Genomic DNA, 19,122 nt, shown 5'->3' on the forward strand with positions numbered 1-19,122 from the left:
TTTGAGGGGCTCTGCTTAAGTCCCTTCCCAACCCAGAAAGATGCTGAGGGGCAAATAAGTTTCTTGAAGCAGTAAATGTTCCCCTCCAGGGGTAGAAAGATTCCCTGGAGCTGACACACCAAAGTTTTGCAGGAGCAGGTGGAAATGACTTGCCAAGGGTCACCCAGCAAATTCGTGGGTCCCATGAACTGCAAACTGGCCCTGGGTGACTGACCCCTTCCAGCCCCTTCTCCACTCAAGATCTTAATCAGGAATTTTCAGAGGTGGCCCGGGGACAGGGTATGTAGGAGTGGCGTAAGGGATGTCAGGCAGGAGTGGCAATTTAAGAGCAGAGGGTGATAAGATCTGCCTCGTGGGTCCCATAGGAGGAAATGAGTAACTCAGCAGCACCCCCCACACTCCAAACCCAGGTTGAGGGCTGCAAGGAAGGTGGAAAATTGACCACAACTGGGGGACCTTGGTCTGGAGTTCTTGCCTTCAACCCCCACTGGCAGCTGGCCCTGTATCCTAGATGCCTCTCTTAGGAGGGGCTGGAAATCCAGGAAACAGCTAGGTTAACCTGGGAGTCATTAAGGGGAGCCTCGGGGAACATTCCTTGTTAAAAGTTAATGCATATGGTAAATATATGGGCTGTGCAGAAAGGTGCACAGAGTACGGGAGACCTGTCATCTGAGGCAGAATCCTGAATTAGGAGGGCCTTGCGGAGTTCCCCTCTCACCCCCTAATCCTCCCTTTCCTCCCCATAATACTGTCAGCCAAGGATTGCTATGGCAGCAGCTCTTTGCCCTCTCTAGTTTCAGGTCTCCTCTGTTATTCATCCAATGAGCACGTATTGAATACTTGCTAAACAGTTGCTTAGGATTATCAGAGGACAAAACAGTCCAGACCCCTGCCCTGGTGGGCTTACAGTCTAACAGTCTGGATGACAGCTAGGGCTCCCTCCCCAGAAAACAGGCACTTAGGTACGGAAACATGTCCAGGATATTACAGGGCTCCTGGACCTCAGTTTATCCTTCATCTTGGAGGGCAACCCCCTCTTGCCACCAGAGAACTCTGAGCACTTTTTAAAAAAAAACTTTTTTTTTACTGGCCTGTCCTGGGCCCCTCTGGGTTGGGAGCTATGAGGAGGCAGCAATAGCCAGCAGGCCCTCCTGTGGGTTCTCCGTCACCAGTGGGGCCCTTTGTGAGCTCTGGCAACCAGTCCTGAAGAGGTAGGGCTGGGGAAGGAGGAGAAAATGTGTCCCTCTACATCCCTCTTGGGAATAACTGGAACCTGGGCATAAACCAAGCTCAGATGCCCAGGGATCCTGGTGGCCTCGGGCCTTCATCCATCCCCTGCCTTATCCTCCTCGATGAGGGCCCCCTCTTTCAGGAAGCCTCCCCTGACATCTCTTCACAGGGACCTCTCTCTCACTGCTGCCCTCAGCAGCACACAGGAGTTGGACTCTTTCCACATCCATTTCCCTACTAACGTGGCAGCGCTGTGAGAGCAGGTATGGCCGCTGGCACACTGCGACTGGCTCCTGTGGCTGCCAGCCTCATGGCAGGCTCGGTGTACAATAAAGGTGTCAGATGAAAGACTGAAAGAAGGAAACTCAGCCGAGGTGACAAAGAGAACAGTGACTTCCTCATGAGCCACTCGGCCACCCACCCCCAGTGTTCACAGGTTTAGTTCCCAGGGGGCCAGACTCTGAGACCCCGGAGAGTGTGGCTGTCCGCCTGGGAGCTCAGGGCCAGCATGGCCCTTCAGAGCGGGGGCAGGGGCACAGGCCTTTATCCCATATCCAACAGGCTCTGGATGGCAGCCACACCAGGGGCTGTGGCAGGGGGTGGGGGGGTCGAGGCCATCACCATAGGGGGTGACACAGAGCCCTCGAGGCAGCTGGGGGGAATGCGTCCTTCCTGAAGGGGAATCGGGCAGCGTATCAAGTGTCCACCACGCAACTCAGCTCTTCAAACCCCGACTCACTTCCATTTAGTCCCCTCGCAACCCAAATCCACCCCCCACCGCCTGGAATGGTTTCGGAGTCTTCTGTGATCCGAGCATTGGCTCTGTACCCTGCCCCGCCCCCGTGCATTCAAGGCACAGCTGTAGGGCTGCTGGCAAAATGGAGTCCCAACCTGGGGGCTGGGAGCTTCCTCTGGGATAGCTTAGAAGGGAAGCAGCTGGCCATTTGGGCTGTATGACCCGGTGGCCCTGTAGGCAGAGTGGGGGATGCAGGGCCCACGTGTGGGCTGAGTCCAGATGTCCCTTAGGGCTGCAGATCACAGCTCAGACTTGCTGAGCTCCGGTTTGGGGTCCACGTACAGAATGGCTTACATTTATATGAGGATGTCTCTGTAAGGACACATATATTGCTAAACAGAGGTTAGAGTAAGAGAGACTAAATTATCCAAAATACATCATTTATCTATTAAAAGATACTAAATCATATACTAAAATGAGACCATAGCAGAGTGAGGCCATCTCCAGGGTCTCTCTCTGGATTCTGCTCCTTGCTGAGGACTTGGCTGGGGATCTCTGCTGGGCTGGCCTTAGAAGAGCCTCTCAGGATCCTGGGGCTGGCCCGCCCTCATGCCCCCCACCTTCACCCCCCCCAGAGTCTGGCACCCACCATGTGAGAGGTAGGATCGCTATCTCGGCAATCAAATGGCGGGCAGGACAGCACTGGGCATGTGCTCTCACCCCCCACCCTGGCTGGGGACCCTGCTGCCAGCTGTGGGCGGTTTGGGCCAAACTCCCTGCCTCCCCCTGCTGCGGGCCCAGCCTATAAAGCCTCCCTGTGTCTCCCCGCCGGCCCGGCCCCCTCCCCTGACACCCACATCCACAATGGCAGAGCAGGCAGCACCCGAGACGCCTGGGGACCCAGCGCTGTGCAGCGGGCGCTTCACCATCAGCACGCTGCTAGGGGCCGACGAGTCCCCGCCCCCCGCGGCCTATGACAGCAGCCACCCCAGCCACCTGACCCATGGCAGCACCTTCTACATGCGCACCTTTGGCTACAACACCATCGATGTGGTGCCCGCCTACGAGCACTATGCCAGCAGCGCCCTGCCCGGCGAGCCCCGGAAGGCCCGGCCCACGCTGGCCGACCTGCACTCCTTCCTCAAGGTAAGCACTGGCTCAGAAGACTGGCCACTCCCTTGCTGTGTGACTTTGGCCTAGTTACCAAACCTCTCTGAGCCTCAGCTCTGTTACCTGTGCCATGGGAATGAGTGTCTTCCTAATGGCTTGAGAGGCCCAGATGAAGTTTTAAACCTCTGGGCACGTGTGACCATGGTTTATCATATAATCACTGGGAACCCAAAAGTAGGGCAGGCTGCCTAGAGAGGTGATGAGCTCCCAGTCAGTGGAGGCAGGCAAATAGTTGCTCCCACTTGATAGAGATGGGGAGAGGAGGAGCAGGGAGGGTCTGCCATCCAGATCCAAAGGAGGGGCTCTCTGGATTTGCTGCCTAGGAGGTGGAATGCAGAAGGTGAAGGGCTGGGAGCAGGATGCTCATGAGCCTTCTCTGGGCCTCACTTTTCCCATCTGTTAATTAGGCAGGATCTTGGTTTTGCAATTGAGACTCGCTAAACTCACAGGACTCTTCTTCCCACACAAAACAAACCCCCATTCTGCCCACGGTCTGGACAAAGCCCTCTGCTCCACACTGGGCAGTTGCGATGAGATGCCAGGAACTAAGCCCCAGAGGAGGCTCCCATCACTTGAGCTCCAAACCAGGAGGCCCATTGATCCCCATGGTGGAGTCCTGGCTCAGGCCCGGCCCTGCCAGGGACCTGCCATACGGCTTTGAACAAACTACTTCACCTATCAGGGGTGCCAATACCCCTGCAGGTGTGAAAGTGCCTGGACAGCTCCGAGGACCCTGCTCCCATCAGGGGATGGGGTGCTATGAACAAGGGAGCCCAGAACACCCAGCCTCCCACGGGATCAGTTCCCCACTGTGGTACTCAGGGAGGCTGAGTGGCCTGGGGGCTGCCCGGTACGGGGTGCTGGTGGATGGGGTTAAGGGGCTGTAGGCAGAGACCTGGTCCCTAGCTCCCTGCACCCTCGCCTGCCTGATCTGTGGCCTCTGGGCTATCAGCAGGAAGGCAGCCACCTGCACGCTCTGGCCTTTGACAGCCGGCCCGGCCGCGAGATGACCGATGGGTTGGTGGAGGACGAAGCAGGCACCAACAGTGAAAAGGACTCTGGGGAGCCCGTGCGCTTCGGCTGGGTCAAGGGGGTGATGGTGAGTGAGCACGGAGGTGCATGCATTGCCCAGGAGTGGGGATGGAGAGACAGGGCTACTTTCAGACCTGGGCAGACCCAGAGCCTCAGTTTCCCCATCGCACAGCAACCTCAAACATTTTTTAGTTTTGTGCTGCCTGGACCCCCATCTATCCCCAGTCCGAGACCCCGGTTTGGGGCAGTATCCTTGTGCAGGCTGCCTCCCTCCATCCCTGCAGACCTTTCCGTAAGATCCTGTGACTCTGGCAGCTTAAATCCCTGCATAGCCATTTAGTTACTTGACCTCTCTGTGCCTCAGTTTCCGCATCTGTGGAACTCCAGTAATAATGTCTTTGCTTACAGGGCTGTGATGAGCATTAAATGAGTTAATCGCTATAACATACTTGGGTCAACTCCTGCCCGTGAATTGTTAGGAGAAACTGTGTTTCCACAAGAAGGCACCAGGGGGAAGCACTAAACACACAAATCCACGAACGTGTTTTTCTCTTTTTCCTTTATAATGAGAAGTGGAAGGTCTGCTGTAGTGTAGAGCACGAATAAGCCCCCCAAACAGTAAAAAAACAAGCAAACTTGGCTTTGGAAACCATTATGGGACTACAAAGAGGCCCACATGGGATATAGGAGAAAGCTTTACCCTGCTCTGAGAGGAAGGAGGCCTGGGTTCTGATCTTAATTGCTGACAACTGGCTGTGCCTTGATTTCCCCATCTGAGCAGTGAGACACCCATGTTGTGGCTGGGGCTAAAGACCACCCAGCTCCTCCCACCCAGGAACTGAGGTTTCAACCTCGGCCTTTGGTTTTGCTTTAAATTTGGAAGCTGAAGTCACAGCAGTCTGAGCTCTAATTTCTGCTCGTATGTGGGACAGACAGCTCAGCTGGCACTTGCAGAGCCCTCCCTAAATGCCAGGCCCTAGGCCAATAGTGGGCCATATGGGGTTGGGGCTGGGGCTGGCAGGCACAGAATTGGGGACTCAGAAGGGAGTGAGGGGTGAGAATGTTTGCAGCCTGTCCTCAGGCTTTGGTGGGAGGACAGGAGAGTGGGTGGGAGGGACAGACAGGTCTCCAGGTACCACTCACCCTCCTGTCCCACAGAACTAGAGGTTCAGAGCCCATTGATATGAATACAAGACAGGACACAGGTGTCCTCTAGGCCCAGGTGCCTGATGCCATGCCCTACCATTACCGGGGACAGGAATCCATATTTACAGGCTCGGAGTATCTGGTCTGCCCAGGCAGCCTCTGACCCCCCTCTCCTCCCAGATCCGTTGCATGCTCAACATCTGGGGTGTGATTCTCTACCTGCGGCTCCCCTGGATTACAGCCCAGGCGGGCATTGGTGAGTGCCACCTCCTGGCAGGGGTGGGGGGGGGGGATGGTAGAATCCTGGCCCTCGGAGGCCCCATGGGAACAAGCTTGAATTTGGACTTCAGAGACCAGGAACCAGGCCTGCTCCTCCCCAGCTCAGCCTAAGTCCCTTCTGTGGCAGAAGCCAGCTGGTGTGGCCGGGGAGCACCAGATGTGGAGTCAGAAGGCCTGAGGGTTCCCTCTGGCTCTGTTTGCTCTTGAGTAAGTCACTTAACCTCTCTGAGCCAATTTCTACCACAGAGCATCAAGGTCAGGGACTTGTGCTCAGGACAGATGCTAGCTCTGCCCATTGCTGTGTGACTTGGGCAAGGTTTTTAATTTTTGCGAGCCTTGTTTTTCTCATCAATAAAATGGGGGTGGTAACAGTACCCATCACACAGAGCTGCTGTGGGGTTATGATGCACTCAGCACAGGATTTGGCACCCGGAAGTGCTCATAAGTGGTAGTGATTACTTTATTTTTCATGATTAGCTAAAGGGGGCCCCTTCCTGTCCATACCTAATGAGCCTTTACATGTTGACTTGCAGCTTTCATATTCAGAGCATGCCAGGAGGTAGACAGAGAACCATTTTTGAAATGAGAAAACTGAGGGTCAGAGAAGGGAAAGGACTTAAGGCACTGTGAATTGGAGGTCAGGCCCAGGTTTCCCACTGCCCAGTTTGTGGCTCCTGGTATGATCCCCTCCCACCTGAGTTTTGGGGTGACCCCGCCCCCTGCCCTACAGTGCTGACCTGGATCATCATCCTGTTGTCTGTCATGGTGACATCCATCACGGGCCTGTCCATCTCGGCCATTTCCACCAACGGCAAGGTCAAGTCAGGTGGGCCCCACTCCACCCCTCCTTAAGGCCCCCCTCCAATAGACGCCCCAGTCCTAACCCTGGGAGCAGGTCTCTGAAGACCCTCCTCCACCTGGGACACCCTGGGCTGCCCCTCCCAATTGCAGGTGACGGCTCTGGGTGGGCCCTATGCACCCCTGGGATGGCCCCTCCTCTGCTATCTCCTGTCCCGGGGGCCCTGGAGTCACCCTCTTCCAGCCTTAGCCTCTGCTCTCTGGGTTGCTGGTTGCGGGCTCCGGCCCCATTAGGTGGCACCTACTTCCTCATTTCCCGGAGCCTCGGCCCAGAGCTGGGGGGCTCCATCGGCCTCATCTTCGCTTTCGCCAATGCCGTGGCCGTGGCCATGCACACCGTGGGCTTCGCAGAGACTGTGCGGGACCTGATCCAGGTGAGGGGGCCCAGGCAGCCCACCCCACTCTCCTCACCCCACCTGGGCCGGGGCTCCCCACCCCTTACCCGAGTCCACCCATCATGGACCTCTCAAGTAAGGACTGTTTCAGGGGTGCATGTGGCCCTCGGAACCCAATCGTCCAGCCTGAGCAGCAGCCATGGTGGGGGGAACCCTGGCCTCACACACCCAGCAGGCAGGGAAGGCGCTTGGCCGTGGGTTTCCCAGGCAGAGGGCACCCGTGGATGAGGTGAACCCCAGGCGAAGAGGCCTGGGGAGGGGTGGGGTTCCAGGGGGCACATGTGGCCTGGCCTGATTCCCCTTGCCCAGGAGTATGGCACGCCCATCGTGGACCCCACCAACGACATCCGCATCATCGGTGTGGTGACCGTCACGGTGCTGCTGGCCATCTCCCTGGCGGGCATGGAGTGGGAGTCTAAGGTCAGGGGGACTGGGGCCAGGGCTCAGGGGGGATGGCCATGTGGAGAAGGAGGAGTGCGAGATGGGGGTCTTGGTCCTGGTACAGCCTCTTCTTGTGTGTGTGAGTAAGGCTTTATGTTCTGCTGCTATGACAAAGAGGCCCTGAGTAGCGGTGGCTTAAAAAAGAGAGACTTTGTTTCTCTTTTGCGTCACAGTCCAGGAGTGGGCATGGTGGCTTGGGGCGCCAGGCACCCAGCTCCTTCCATCCCTGGGGTGTGGCCTTTGCCCACACTGCCATGTCCACAGTCCGGTTGGAGGAAAGGGGAGAGAGGTTGGCGAGGAGGGAATTCCCTTTTCCTTTCCTTTCACTAAACCATGTGCCCAGCAAAGGATTGGAGATGTTTTATTATGAACTGACAGATGAAGGGACGTTGGGCTCTGGCTCCCAGGCTTGGCCAGGCAGGACTTACGAGTTGGCCAGGTCTGGTCCTGCTGCCTTGCAGACCCTGTCTCTCTGCTGTCCCCTCACTCTCTGGCCCCCAGCCATGCTGGCCCCCTCGCTGGCCCCTGAGGGTGTGCAGCCACCCTGTGGCTGCCTCCTCCTCCTCCTTTTGTCCTCACCCAAATGTCCTCGGAGACGCCTGCCCTGGCCACTCTGCTAAAATAGCCCCAACACAGCCCCATCACACTGCCCGCACTCCCCGCTTTGCTGTCTGTACTGGTCTTGCCCTAAAGTCATCCCATCCGTTTATCAGCCTGGGTAAGTGACCTGGGCTGCCTTGTTCACTGCGGATCCCCCAACTGCCATCACAGAGCCTGTTGCCTAAAGGGTGTGGAGTGAATGAATGAGTGAGGGTGGGAGCATGGGCAAGTTCTTCTGCAACCAGCTGACATCCGGGGCTCCCCGCACCCCCTAGGCCCAGGTGCTATTCTTCCTCGTCATCATGGTCTCCTTTGCCAACTACTTGGTGGGGACGTTGATCCCCCCATCCGAGGACAAGGCCTCCAAGGGCTTCTTCAGTTACCGGGGTATGTGCGGGGCTCCACGGGGTATCGGGGCCCTCCTCCATGGCTCCAGGGACAGGGACGGACTGCCCACAAATCTGGCCAATCTGGCCCCCAGGAGGACCCCCAACTCCCAAGGCCAGGGGCTGCCGGGAGAGCCACTTCCATCCTCGCCGGGCCCAGCAAGGGGAGCCAAGCCCCGACTCAGGCTTTGGTTTCCCAGGGGACATTTTTGTCCAGAACTTGGTCCCCGACTGGCGGGGCGTGGATGGCACCTTCTTTGGAATGTTCTCCATCTTCTTCCCCTCGGCCACGGGCATCTTGGCAGGCGCCAACATCTCCGGGGACCTCAAGGTGAGCAGGGCACCCAGCCCTCCCGCCTCGGGCATTGCCGGCTGTGAGCAGAATCTCGCTCCCTGCCCCTCAGGACCTCATGCTGGGCACTGAGCTTGGCACTGAGACCAAGCGGACAGCACTTCTGAAATGCAATCCAACCCAATGCAGAGGCTATTGATTGATACCCCCTATGCGCTAGGCCCTGGGGGCAACCGGAGGTGGGTTGGTCTCCTCTCTGTGGTCTTAGAACGCTCAGCCTAAGGGTAAGACTGATGCGGCTGTGACCTTTCAGAGCCCAGACTTCACCCTGCGAGCTCTTGCTAGGCTGACACTCTCCCAGGACTCACCACTGACTGCCTCGATGCAGACAGGCTCCTCGGCTCGGCACTCGAGGCCCCAGACCAGCTGCCCGGCTCCATTCCCGACCACTGCCGCCACCCCCCTGACTCTGCGCCAGCCTTGAGGAGCTCTCCTTTCTTCACACTGCCTGTGACCCCACCACACCCTTGCCTGTGCTGGGCGCTCTGCCTGGGCCTCCCCATCCTTGCTCCTTTACCTCTTGAAGTTCTGTTGTTGCAAATACCACCTTCCTCCTTTCATCTCTCCCAGCCCTTTCCACCAAAGTCATGGTGCCTCTGACAGCCTTTCCCATAATGTGTCGGCTGCCCCTGCAGCTTGAGAACAGAGACCTACCTCTCTGTCTCTGTCCCTAGCTTGGAGTCTGATACATCCCAGGAACTCCACATGTTTGTTGAGTGAGCAGTGGTGAAATGTAGTGAATGGCAAGTGCGAGGGCAGGAGTTCGAGTGGTGTAAAGTGGGGGGAAGGAGAGACTGATGTGGCTAGGAGCTCCGCTGACCTTATGGGTGGAGGCAGGGTTGGAGTGGGAGCTGTGAAAGACGAGAGAGCTGGCGAGAGCCCCATAGGCAGGAGGATCAAAGGACACTGGTTTCCAATGGGGGTGAGTGGAGAGGAGCCTGGCATTGTGCTAAAATTCACAACTGACCTCTCCCCAAATCCCCAGCCCCCTCTGAAAGGTGCTTCTTGATGCATTCTTCTTAAGTGAGTTAAAAAATGTGCGTTGGAAACTAGCTTGAAGCCTTGACCGTCTCTAACTGGGTATGTCCCAGGTGGTGCCCAGCTGGGCCTGAAAATTGCAGAATCAGCTGCATGTTTGTCCTTCTCCTCTCTCTGCCCCAGCAACAGTCAGCAGAGGTCTGGATTGCCTGCCCCAGGTCACTACAGCGCTCCTACCGCCTGATTCCCCTCCTAGATGCATTATAGATCTTAGCCTGAGGATTTATTTAGATGCTTCATGAAGCTTCTCAGGTTACCAGTCGGCCCAACTGGCATCCCAGGCGGGCATAGCTGGGGGAATCAGGCACCCTTGCTTTGTCCTCAGTGTCTTCAAGCCCTGAAAGCGCCCTGGCAATGGTACCTACAGATTTGAGCAGTGTCTGCGGCAGAAGACCAGCTCCTGCTTGAGGAGCCCTTTCTGCGAGTCTTTGGGCAAGTGCCTTAAGCCCTCCCTGGGCCTCCGCTACCCCATCTGTAAAGTGGGACCAATATAGCCCCCACATCTTAGGGCAGTGGTGAGGGCTCTGTGAGCTCGCTCACATAAAGCACGTAGCACACCTGGACTGGAGGAAGTGCTAAGAGCCCAGCTAGTTATCATTGTTGTTTCTCCATTTCCATTTATAGTGACTACTGATGATGCAAGACTCTCTTCTTTTTCCCTTTACTGTTTGGTCTTTGTAAGTCTTATACATTTTTTGACCCTCAATTCTTCCCTTAATGTCTACTTTCAATTTTTTTTTTAATATGGAATGCTTCACTAATTTGCGTGTTATCCTTGCGCAGAGGCCATGCTAATCTTCTCTGTATTGTTCCAACTTTAGTGTATGTGCTGCCGAAGCGAGTACTCTACTATCAAATTTATTTGACTTTTTTTTGTGTGTGTGGTAGTGTACCATTTTGGAAGTCCCTTCTCATTTCCTTCTACACGTATTTTTCAGATATTTCTTTGTGGTTACCATGGGGCTTAGATCTAACATTGTAAATCTGTAACAATCATGTTTGATTTGATACCAACTTAACTTCCATAACTTACATAAGCATTGTTCCTATACTCCTCTGCCTTACCCTACTTTTTTGTTGTACTTGTTACAACTTATATTTTTATATAAGTCTAAAATCATGAATTTATCATCATTTTTATCCATTTTCCTTTTAGAAACTGTAAGAAGTAAAAAGTAGAGTTACACACCAAAAAATCCAATACAACAGTACTGACATTTAAAATTTTCCATATGATTATCTTTTCTGGAGATTTTTTATTTCTTTATGGCACTTCGATCCACCATCCTTTACTTTCAGTCTGAATAACTCCTTTTAACATTGCCTGTAGGGCGAGTCTGCAGATGATGAACTCACTCAGCTTTTATTTGCCTGGGAATGTCTTACACTCTCCCTCATTTCTGAAGGACAGTCTCCCTGGATATAAAATTCTTGGCTGGCAATTGTTTTCTTTCAGCACTTTAAATATGTCATCCTATTCCCTTCTTGCCTTCATGGTTTCTTACACGAAATTGGCACTTAATCTTATTGGGACTAAAATGCTGCTTTTCTCTTGCAGTTTTCAGAATTCTCTCCTTGTCTCTTCAAGCTTAGCCTGTTTGTAGTTCATTAGGCCTCTTAAATGTGTATATTATGTCTTTCACTAGTTTTGGGAAGTTTTCTGCCATTATTTCTTTGAATATCCTTCCTGCCACTTTCTTCTCCTTCTGGGACTCCCACAAAACATATATTGGTACATTTGATGGTGTCCCACAGGTCTCTTGAGCTTTGTTCACTTTTTTTTTCCATTCTTTTTTCTTCGTGCTCCTCAGCCTGAATTATTTCAATTATCTTATCTTCAAGTTCATTGATTCTTTCTTCTGCCAGTTCCAATCAGTTGTTGAAACCCTCTAGGGAATTTTTCATTTCAGATATTATGGTCTTCAACTCCAGTACTAGTTGGTTCCTTTTAAAAATGTCTCTCTTTATTGGGATCCTCATATTATTTATTCCTTGTTTTTCTGATATTCTTTAGCTCTTTCTCCAGGTTTTCTTTATCTCTTTGGGCATTTGAAGATCCTCTTTTTTTCTTTAAGACTTTGTCTGGTATGTTCAAAGTCTGGTCCTCTTCACCGACGGCTTCTGAAGTTTCAATTTGTTCCTTTAGATGGGCCATCATTTCCCGTTTATTTGTTTGTCTTAGTAATCTTTTGCTGTACCCTGTATGTTTTACTATTTTAAGGTATTAACTCTGGGATTTAATTCCTGTGCTCTCTGTCACCTTAAGTTTGAATCTAGCTTGTGATATGACAGGTGTCCTTGAGTGCCAAGAGCTAACAAAAACAAGCAAACAGACAATTGCAAAGCAAAATGAGCCTTTGAAAATTGACTTTGTGCCGATTTAGCCTTCCTACCAAGGAGATCAGCCCAACGTGAGAGTGTGGGGTTCTCTCCTTTTTTTTTTTTTAACATGGGCAGGCACCAGCAAGCGAACCCAGGTCCTCTGGCATGGCAGGCAAGCGCTCTACCTGCTAAGCCATCATGGCCCGGTTCTCTCCTTTTTTGAACCTGCTTCTGTCCTGGGCTTGTGCAAGCTCATGGCCTCATGAATTCCCCCATTTATAGGAATCCAATGCCCCCTCTACTTTTGTGAAATAGAACCCCCTTCCTGGGTGCTTTATTGTATTTCTTAAAGCCAGTGTTCCTTTACCACAGGTCCCTTTGATAATTGTTTCTTATACCGCTTTAGCTGTAGGAAAGTTTTGGGAGAGCAAGCCAAAGATGAGGATTCTGATTCAGTCTTTCAGGCTGCCCCCCCATTAGCTTAGCACTTGTACCCCAGTACATGCATAGGGATCAGTCTGCTCTCTCTAGAGCAGGGCAGCAACCCACAATGGGAGAGCAGGCCAGCTCCACACCATGCCAGGAGTGTGTGTGTGTGTGTGTGTAGGGGGCAGGGAGATTTGGCCAGCAAGGACACCATAAGCTTCTTACACATTTTTAAAGTTGCATTTTCTTTTTCTTTTCATCGGGGCATCACTCTGGACAAACCATTTTCTTCAATCAGCACTTGCATAGTTACTGCAAACCTTTAACTGTTTTCCAGAGTTTTGAGGAAGATGTGCTCGTCAGTTTTTGCTAGTTGTTCAATGAGTCTGTGGAGGAACAGAACCCTGGAGCATTTTGTGCTCATCTTGGTTGACCAGAAGTGTCATCATCACTTTTGCCATGTGGCCTGCAAGGTGCTACTGGCTTTATAAGCATTATGCTTGAGGCAGCTGTAAGGGTTTCATGCTATTATCATACCTGAATTACAGGCACTCAAGCCCAGCTTGGAGATGCTCAGGGACCTGCTTGAGCACAAGGCAGAGAAGCTGGAATGTGAGCTCTTAGAACAAAGAGGCCTCAACTTTATCACAATACACTCAACAAATACCTTCTGATCACCTGTTTTGTGCCAGTGTCTTGTAGTTTATATATAAACCAGATTTAAATTCCTGCCATCACTGGCGCTTCCACTGAACAGACAGACGGCAAACGGATCCTTAGGTAAAATGTGCAGTTTACAGAGCCGGTGAGTGATGGAAAGAGAAATAAAGCAAGGGAAGGGGTGGGGGTGGAGCAGCAAGATACAAATTTAGACAAGGTGGTCACCGAGAAGGTGGTATATGAGTTGAGTCTTACAGGGGGTGATGGAAGTTATCGGTACTATAGCTAATCCCTCGCCTTTCCCCAGTGTTTCAGCGTTACAGGACACAATCTCATGGGCCTCATCTCATGCTGGTCCTCTGTGATAAGGGAAGGGAAAGCTTCACCAGCTCCATGTCCTGACTGGGATTCTGAACCTCAGAAACAAGGGACTTGCTGGCTACTGGCCTGCTGGTCCCTGAGGCAGCCTGCCTAGGACATGGTCCTCTGCACCGCCCAGCCCCCACCCCCAACAGCTCAAATTTATTCAATGCCCGATTATTTCCTTACTTCACAGATGGGGACATTGTGGTTCAGAGAAGTCCAGGGGTTGATAATAGGTCACATAGCTAGGAGGGGTGGAACTGGGACATGGACCCATATCTGTGCAACTGGTGAGGCTGCCTCTGGGTTCTCAGACCAAGATGTGGATGGCAGGTTGGGGGCCAAGGGGTGGGGTGGGAGGCTGGCCTGGTCTTTTGGCTAGAGGCCAGGAACTCCATGTGCCTGCCCAGTTGCGTCACCTGACGTGCAGGGCAGGGCTGGCTGGATGTGACTGCCGGGCCCAAAGCAGAATTCCCAGCAGACCTGGGTGCGCATGAGACTCAGCCATCCTCCAGCTCAGCTCAGAGCCTGTAATCCCATTCGCTGGCCTCCCACATCCTGCCTCCCACATTCCCTGATAGCCCTGCTCAGTGCCATCAAAGCCACCTCAATGGCCCCTCCACCCTGAGGCCCTCCAGGGTTCCCTGGCAGCATTTTCTCTCCCATAAGTCACCCTTGCTGTGGCTCGGCCACCTGTGTTGGCAGGACCCTACCTGTGCCTCCTCCCCTCTGGGCCAGGGGTCCTCAAGGACAGGCTCTGGGACTGACCATCAGTTCCGACTCAGACCTGCCACATTGGAGGACCCCAACTCTGTTTGGGACAGAGAACTGAGTCATTGCCAGATTTCCACGGACTTGTTTATAAAACAGAGTAATTGTCATGTTTCCTTCAAGCTTGGTCATTGTGGGTCTACCTGCCAGCTGGTACTAAGCACAATAGCCCTGGGAAATCCGGGGAGGTTTATAAGTTAACTTCCCATAGCAGACCTGGACTTCCACTCTGGGGCTGGGGCTGAGCCTGGGGGATGGAACTGGTCTTAAATTTGCTATAATAGTCCTGGCCTGTGTTGCTGTGACCTGAATTGGCCCCAGGAGCCTGAGGCTATAAACCTTGATGTAATCAGGCAGGACCCAGGTCTTCTCATGGCACCCTAGCTTCAGTTTCCCCATCAACTGAGCAGGAATCCCCCTGGCCACTTCACAGGAAATCACACTTGAGAAAATGCCTAGAAGAGGGGTACAAAGTAAAGGGTTGTTATTGCTGTTGGAAAATACAAGCAGAGATTTCTTTCTGCCTATCTCAGAGGGAAAGAGAGAGTTTGGTGCTTTTCTGCTCCTCTATTTTATTGTTGTGGAACCAGAAAAATCAATCAACACATGCTGACGATTAATGTGCAGTGGTGCCGACTGAGCCAAGCCCTGGTCTGGGAGCTTTATGCCCATTCATTCATTTGGTCACCATCCCTGTGAGGTTGCCTTGCCGTCGCCCCCATTTTACAGGTGATCAGACCGAGGTGAGGGAATCAGCACGTTGCCCCATTGGTCATCTGGAATTGAACCCAGCACCCTGCCATCTTCACCCGCACCCTTCACCCCAACATAGCGAGCACTGGCCAAGTGTTCTGCGAGGGCCAGTGTGGAGCTGGCCTGATGTTCTCCCCTCCTTAGCCTCCCAGGGCCTTGGATATGGTTCCATCTCCCCTCTGGGGGGCGGGGTGTGTGTGTGTGTGTGTGTGTGTGTGTGTGTGTGTCCCTTCCTGAAGTTCCTGAGGTTTCTTCCTCTTTGTGCTGGAAGGGGACTCTGAGGGCCCGAGGTCCGGGTTGCTGCCGCCTATCCGCATGCCTGCTCTCAGGCAAGGGGCAGGGTCCTGGAAGCTGACCAGTGTCTGCCTGACCCCTCCCTCCCCAGGACCCTGCAGTAGCCATCCCCAAGGGGACGCTCATGGCCATTCTCTGGACCACGGTCTCCTACCTGGCCATCTCAGCCACCATCGGTACGCAGCCGGGCCCGGGAGCAGGGGAGGGGGCAGGGTCTGCTTCCCACCCCACAGTGCCCGCACGGCACAGCCTGGTTCTGTGTCCCATGGGCGGGGGTGCAGGGCACCAGAGGGAGCCCGCGAGTGGGGTGCGGCTCTCTGATGGGTAGCACTGGGCCAGGAGGACAGGGCGGCCTCAGGAAGCTGAGGCTGGGATCCTATCCCCGGGGCCCCTTAGTGGTGATTGGAGCATCTTCACGGAGGAAGGAGGGCTGGGTTGAGGGAGTGGCATCAGATCGGGCCCCTCTGGCCTCTTCAAACCTTGAGGTTCTGGATTCCAGAGTATGAAGATTCTGATGGACACATCATGCTCAGACCCCAGAAATAATCAGTTCATTGTTCATTATGATCACTGCCATGGACTGACCAAGGGCCTGGCAGTTTCCGTGGCTGAGCTTGTTTGGTCTGGTACTATCATTGCCCCATTTTATACAGGGGGCAGCAGGGGCTCAGAGAGGTTATGTGCTTGCCCCAGAGCACACAGCCAGCGAGTGGTGGCGCTGGGATGGGGACCCAGGACTGGGCTGTGAATACCTGCCCTTCCCGGGGATCCTCCCAAGTGCACTTGCTCCCAGTAGCCACCTTGTGGGGCAAGCTTTTCACGGACAGACCAGGGGCTGGTCCCAGGTCACGGCTGGTCAGCACGTGAGACGCAGGTGTCCGCTTTCAAGAGGCCACCGTGACCTCAGGCAGGTTCCCGAGGCTCCCTGTGCCTCTGTACAATGGGAACAACCCCAAAAGCAGTAGTCGTCCCTGCCGCCCAGGGTCGCTGTAATGCGCTTGGCACAGTGCTGGGCACATCGCGAGCACGTCTGCATATTGGCTAACGCTATCACCGCCATCGTTCCTGCTGCTGTTATTACATGATGAGGGGACAGCTGGCCCAGTAGGTGTCCCACCCCCTGCAGAAGTGGCCAGCACTGGGGGGAGGGTGTGGGTGGGAGGCTGCACCCACCGCGTCCCCCTCTCAGGCTCCTGCGTGGTGCGCGACGCCTCCGGGGGCCTGAACGACACGGTGGTCTCGGGCCTGGGCGCGTGCGAGGGGCTGGCCTGTGGCTACGGCTGGAACTTCACCGAGTGCTACCAGAGGCAGAACTGCCGCTACGGCCTCCTCAACTACTACCAGGTACCACCGCGGGGCCGCCCGCCTCGCCCTCCTGACTGCAGGGCGGCTGCCAGGGAGCCTTCCACCCCAGGCCCAGGAAAGGGCTCCGCGGAAGCCGGGGGCCCCAGGCTGTACAGAAACGTGTAAATGAAATTTGGAGAACTGGGCTCCAGGGTCAGGGAAGAAGGGTTCTGGGCTCAGGCGGGGGCTCCTAGTGCCAGTCCCGGCCTGTGGTGGCCCCTGGATTGCAGGTGAGGGGTGCCTGGTGAGGACTGGGGTGCCGCAGGTGGGGGCTTCAGGTACAGCCCCCCGCCACGGGAGGCCTGACCCCACCCCCTGCAGACCATGAGCATGGTGTCAGGCTTCGCACCACTGATCACAGCTGGCATCTTCGGGGCCACCCTCTCCTCCGCCCTGGCCTGCCTCGTCTCTGCCGCCAAAGTCTTCCAGGTAAGGCCGGGGGAGGAGGCCGGGTGGGGGAGCCCAGGTGGGAGTATCCCAGGTGACTGTGACAAAGGTCTGGAGTGGAGAGCAAAGGAGACAGTGACCAGGGCGTCTAGGCTGAAGGCAAGAGGGACCAGCCCCCAAACATCACGGACGCAGCCCCTCCCTCTGGCATGGTGTGACGAACACCTGCATTTCCCACCCAAACCCTCCCCAGTGCAGCCTGCCACCATGCCTGGAGTTCCACCGTCCACGTTTCACCCCACGGTGATGGCCCTCTCATTTTTTGCCTTTTCACTGTCTCAGTGGGTTTTCCTGGTCCCTGGTGCAGTGGAGAGGGTGGGGATTTCACCCCCATTTAGCAGAAGCAAATGCCCATGACCCAGATTGGGGATTAGCCTGTAGAGGCGCCAGGCAGGCTGAAGCCCAGGTCTCCTGTGGGCAGTAAGGGAAAGGAGGCGACAGGCCCTAACCAGGGGGTGAACAAGGCATCCTGGGGCCCATGGCGTCCTGTGCCCGCAGTGCCTGTGTGAGGACCAGCTGTACCCGCTGATCGGCTTCTTTGGCAAAGGCTACGGCAAGAACAAGGAGCCCGTGCGCAGCTACCTGCTGGCCTATGCCATTGCCGTGGCCTTCATCATCATTGGTAAGAGGCTGCCAGGAGGCAGGAGGGCCTCCTCTCCTGGCCAGGACCTCCCCGGTCCTGCCTACCTCTGCGCCCCAATGCCCAGCTGACCTGGCAGTTAGTGAGCACTCAGTGAATAACTCGTAAGTGAGTAGATGAAGCCTGATCTGGAAGGAGAATTTGGGAGGCCATGTATCCCCCCACCTCCTACAGATAGAGTGGTTCCCAAATTATGCCAAGCAGGAGGGCCATTATTGTTAGAAGGGAACTGCCCCCTTTCCCTGGCTCTACATTCCAGTGCCTTGGCTGCTGGGACACCCGTGCATCTAAGTTAACCCCCAGAACACCTTTGGGACGTGGGGCAAGCTGACTGGTCTCCTTGGGAGCTGATGCAGATAGCTGGGTCAGTGTCTTCATAGGTGTATAAACTAGACAAACCCAGTTTCTCAACTCACAGGGTTCTAGACCCCAGCTGCAGCTTCGGATGCCTTAGAAAAAGAGCCCAAGTTTAGAGTTAATCAGATTAACTGATTAACTATCCTGGCTTTGCCATGTGCCAGCTGTGTGACCTTGGACAAGTCACTCTACCTCCCTAAAGCCCCAGTGTCTTCATCTGCAAAGTGGGAACAATAGTGCATAGCAAGTATGTCAGATATGGGCAGAAAGGGGCCGTGTGTGTGCACACATACCTGCACACGTCCCCATGGACACCCCCCATCCAGATGCACCTGTGCAGTGCACCACACACACATCTGCACACGCATGTGCACACGTCCCTATGGACATTCCCATCCAGGTGCCCCACATAATTTACCACCATATGCACACACATATGCATGCATCCCCATGGAAACATACCCATCTGGATGCACCTACACAACGCACTGCACCACACACACTTGCACACACATGTACACACATGTATACACATACCAATGCTTCTTGATTTACTTAGCCTGGCGGACAGAATTCACCAGGAAAGAGATGGCCACAGGGAGCTGGGGCAGCAGCCGTGTGCCTCGGTGTAGTGCTCCTGGGCCCTGGCCCCCATGCAGGAGTGGGGGTGCTTGGTGAACCTCTCTGGGTTGGCAGGCGTCTTCCTGCCCCAGCTGAATCCTTCCTGCTCTGGCTCTGCCCTGACGGTGGGCCAACTCCTGATGTGGTCTTGGGGCTTCAGGTAAAAGATGATATGTGTCCTGGGTCATGTTGTAAAACATATTTTACCATAATGTGTGGTCATAAAAGTGTGATGGCCCCTGTCCTCAGCCGTCCCATAGCCTGACGGGTGCCCTCACACTGCCCTCTGCACTTTTGGTTGGCTCCTTTGAAAAGTGGCAATTTACAAAACGATGGGCCCATTTCACAGATGAGGAGGTTGAGGCTCACTGAGTCTCAGGGTCCTGCCTGGGTTCCCCCACCCTATGAGGGAGGTTATCTGATGGTTCCCTGGAGGTGTTGCCCCATGGGCTGTCCTCTCT

At 54.5% G+C, this 19,122-nt stretch overlaps 1 protein-coding gene and 1 non-coding gene across 2 annotated transcripts in view; one reads left to right on the plus strand and one right to left on the minus strand.

The window, feature by feature from the left end:
- Positions 1 to 2,830: 2,830 nt before the first annotated feature.
- Positions 2,831 to 19,122, plus strand: part of SLC12A3 (solute carrier family 12 member 3) — a 41,331-nt gene continuing 25,039 nt past the window's right edge. Inside the window, exons 1-12 of the mRNA XM_077132502.1 lie at positions 2,831 to 3,112; positions 4,092 to 4,235; positions 5,495 to 5,570; positions 6,324 to 6,419; positions 6,686 to 6,825; positions 7,156 to 7,266; positions 8,163 to 8,274; positions 8,474 to 8,604; positions 15,344 to 15,428; positions 16,442 to 16,596; positions 16,918 to 17,025; positions 17,542 to 17,665. Of these exons, the coding sequence (XP_076988617.1) occupies positions 2,831 to 3,112; positions 4,092 to 4,235; positions 5,495 to 5,570; positions 6,324 to 6,419; positions 6,686 to 6,825; positions 7,156 to 7,266; positions 8,163 to 8,274; positions 8,474 to 8,604; positions 15,344 to 15,428; positions 16,442 to 16,596; positions 16,918 to 17,025; positions 17,542 to 17,665 (1,564 nt within the window). The remainder of the gene's footprint in view (positions 3,113 to 4,091; positions 4,236 to 5,494; positions 5,571 to 6,323; positions 6,420 to 6,685; positions 6,826 to 7,155; positions 7,267 to 8,162; positions 8,275 to 8,473; positions 8,605 to 15,343; positions 15,429 to 16,441; positions 16,597 to 16,917; positions 17,026 to 17,541; positions 17,666 to 19,122) is intronic.
- On the minus strand, positions 10,402 to 10,508 carry LOC143660417 (U6 spliceosomal RNA). The gene has a single exon (XR_013164023.1). It is a non-coding gene; the product is annotated as a U6 spliceosomal RNA (small nuclear RNA).

Source organism: Tamandua tetradactyla, chromosome 16 (assembly GCF_023851605.1).
Source record: "Tamandua tetradactyla isolate mTamTet1 chromosome 16, mTamTet1.pri, whole genome shotgun sequence".
In the NCBI taxonomy this organism is placed as follows: Eukaryota; Metazoa; Chordata; class Mammalia; order Pilosa; family Myrmecophagidae; genus Tamandua; species Tamandua tetradactyla.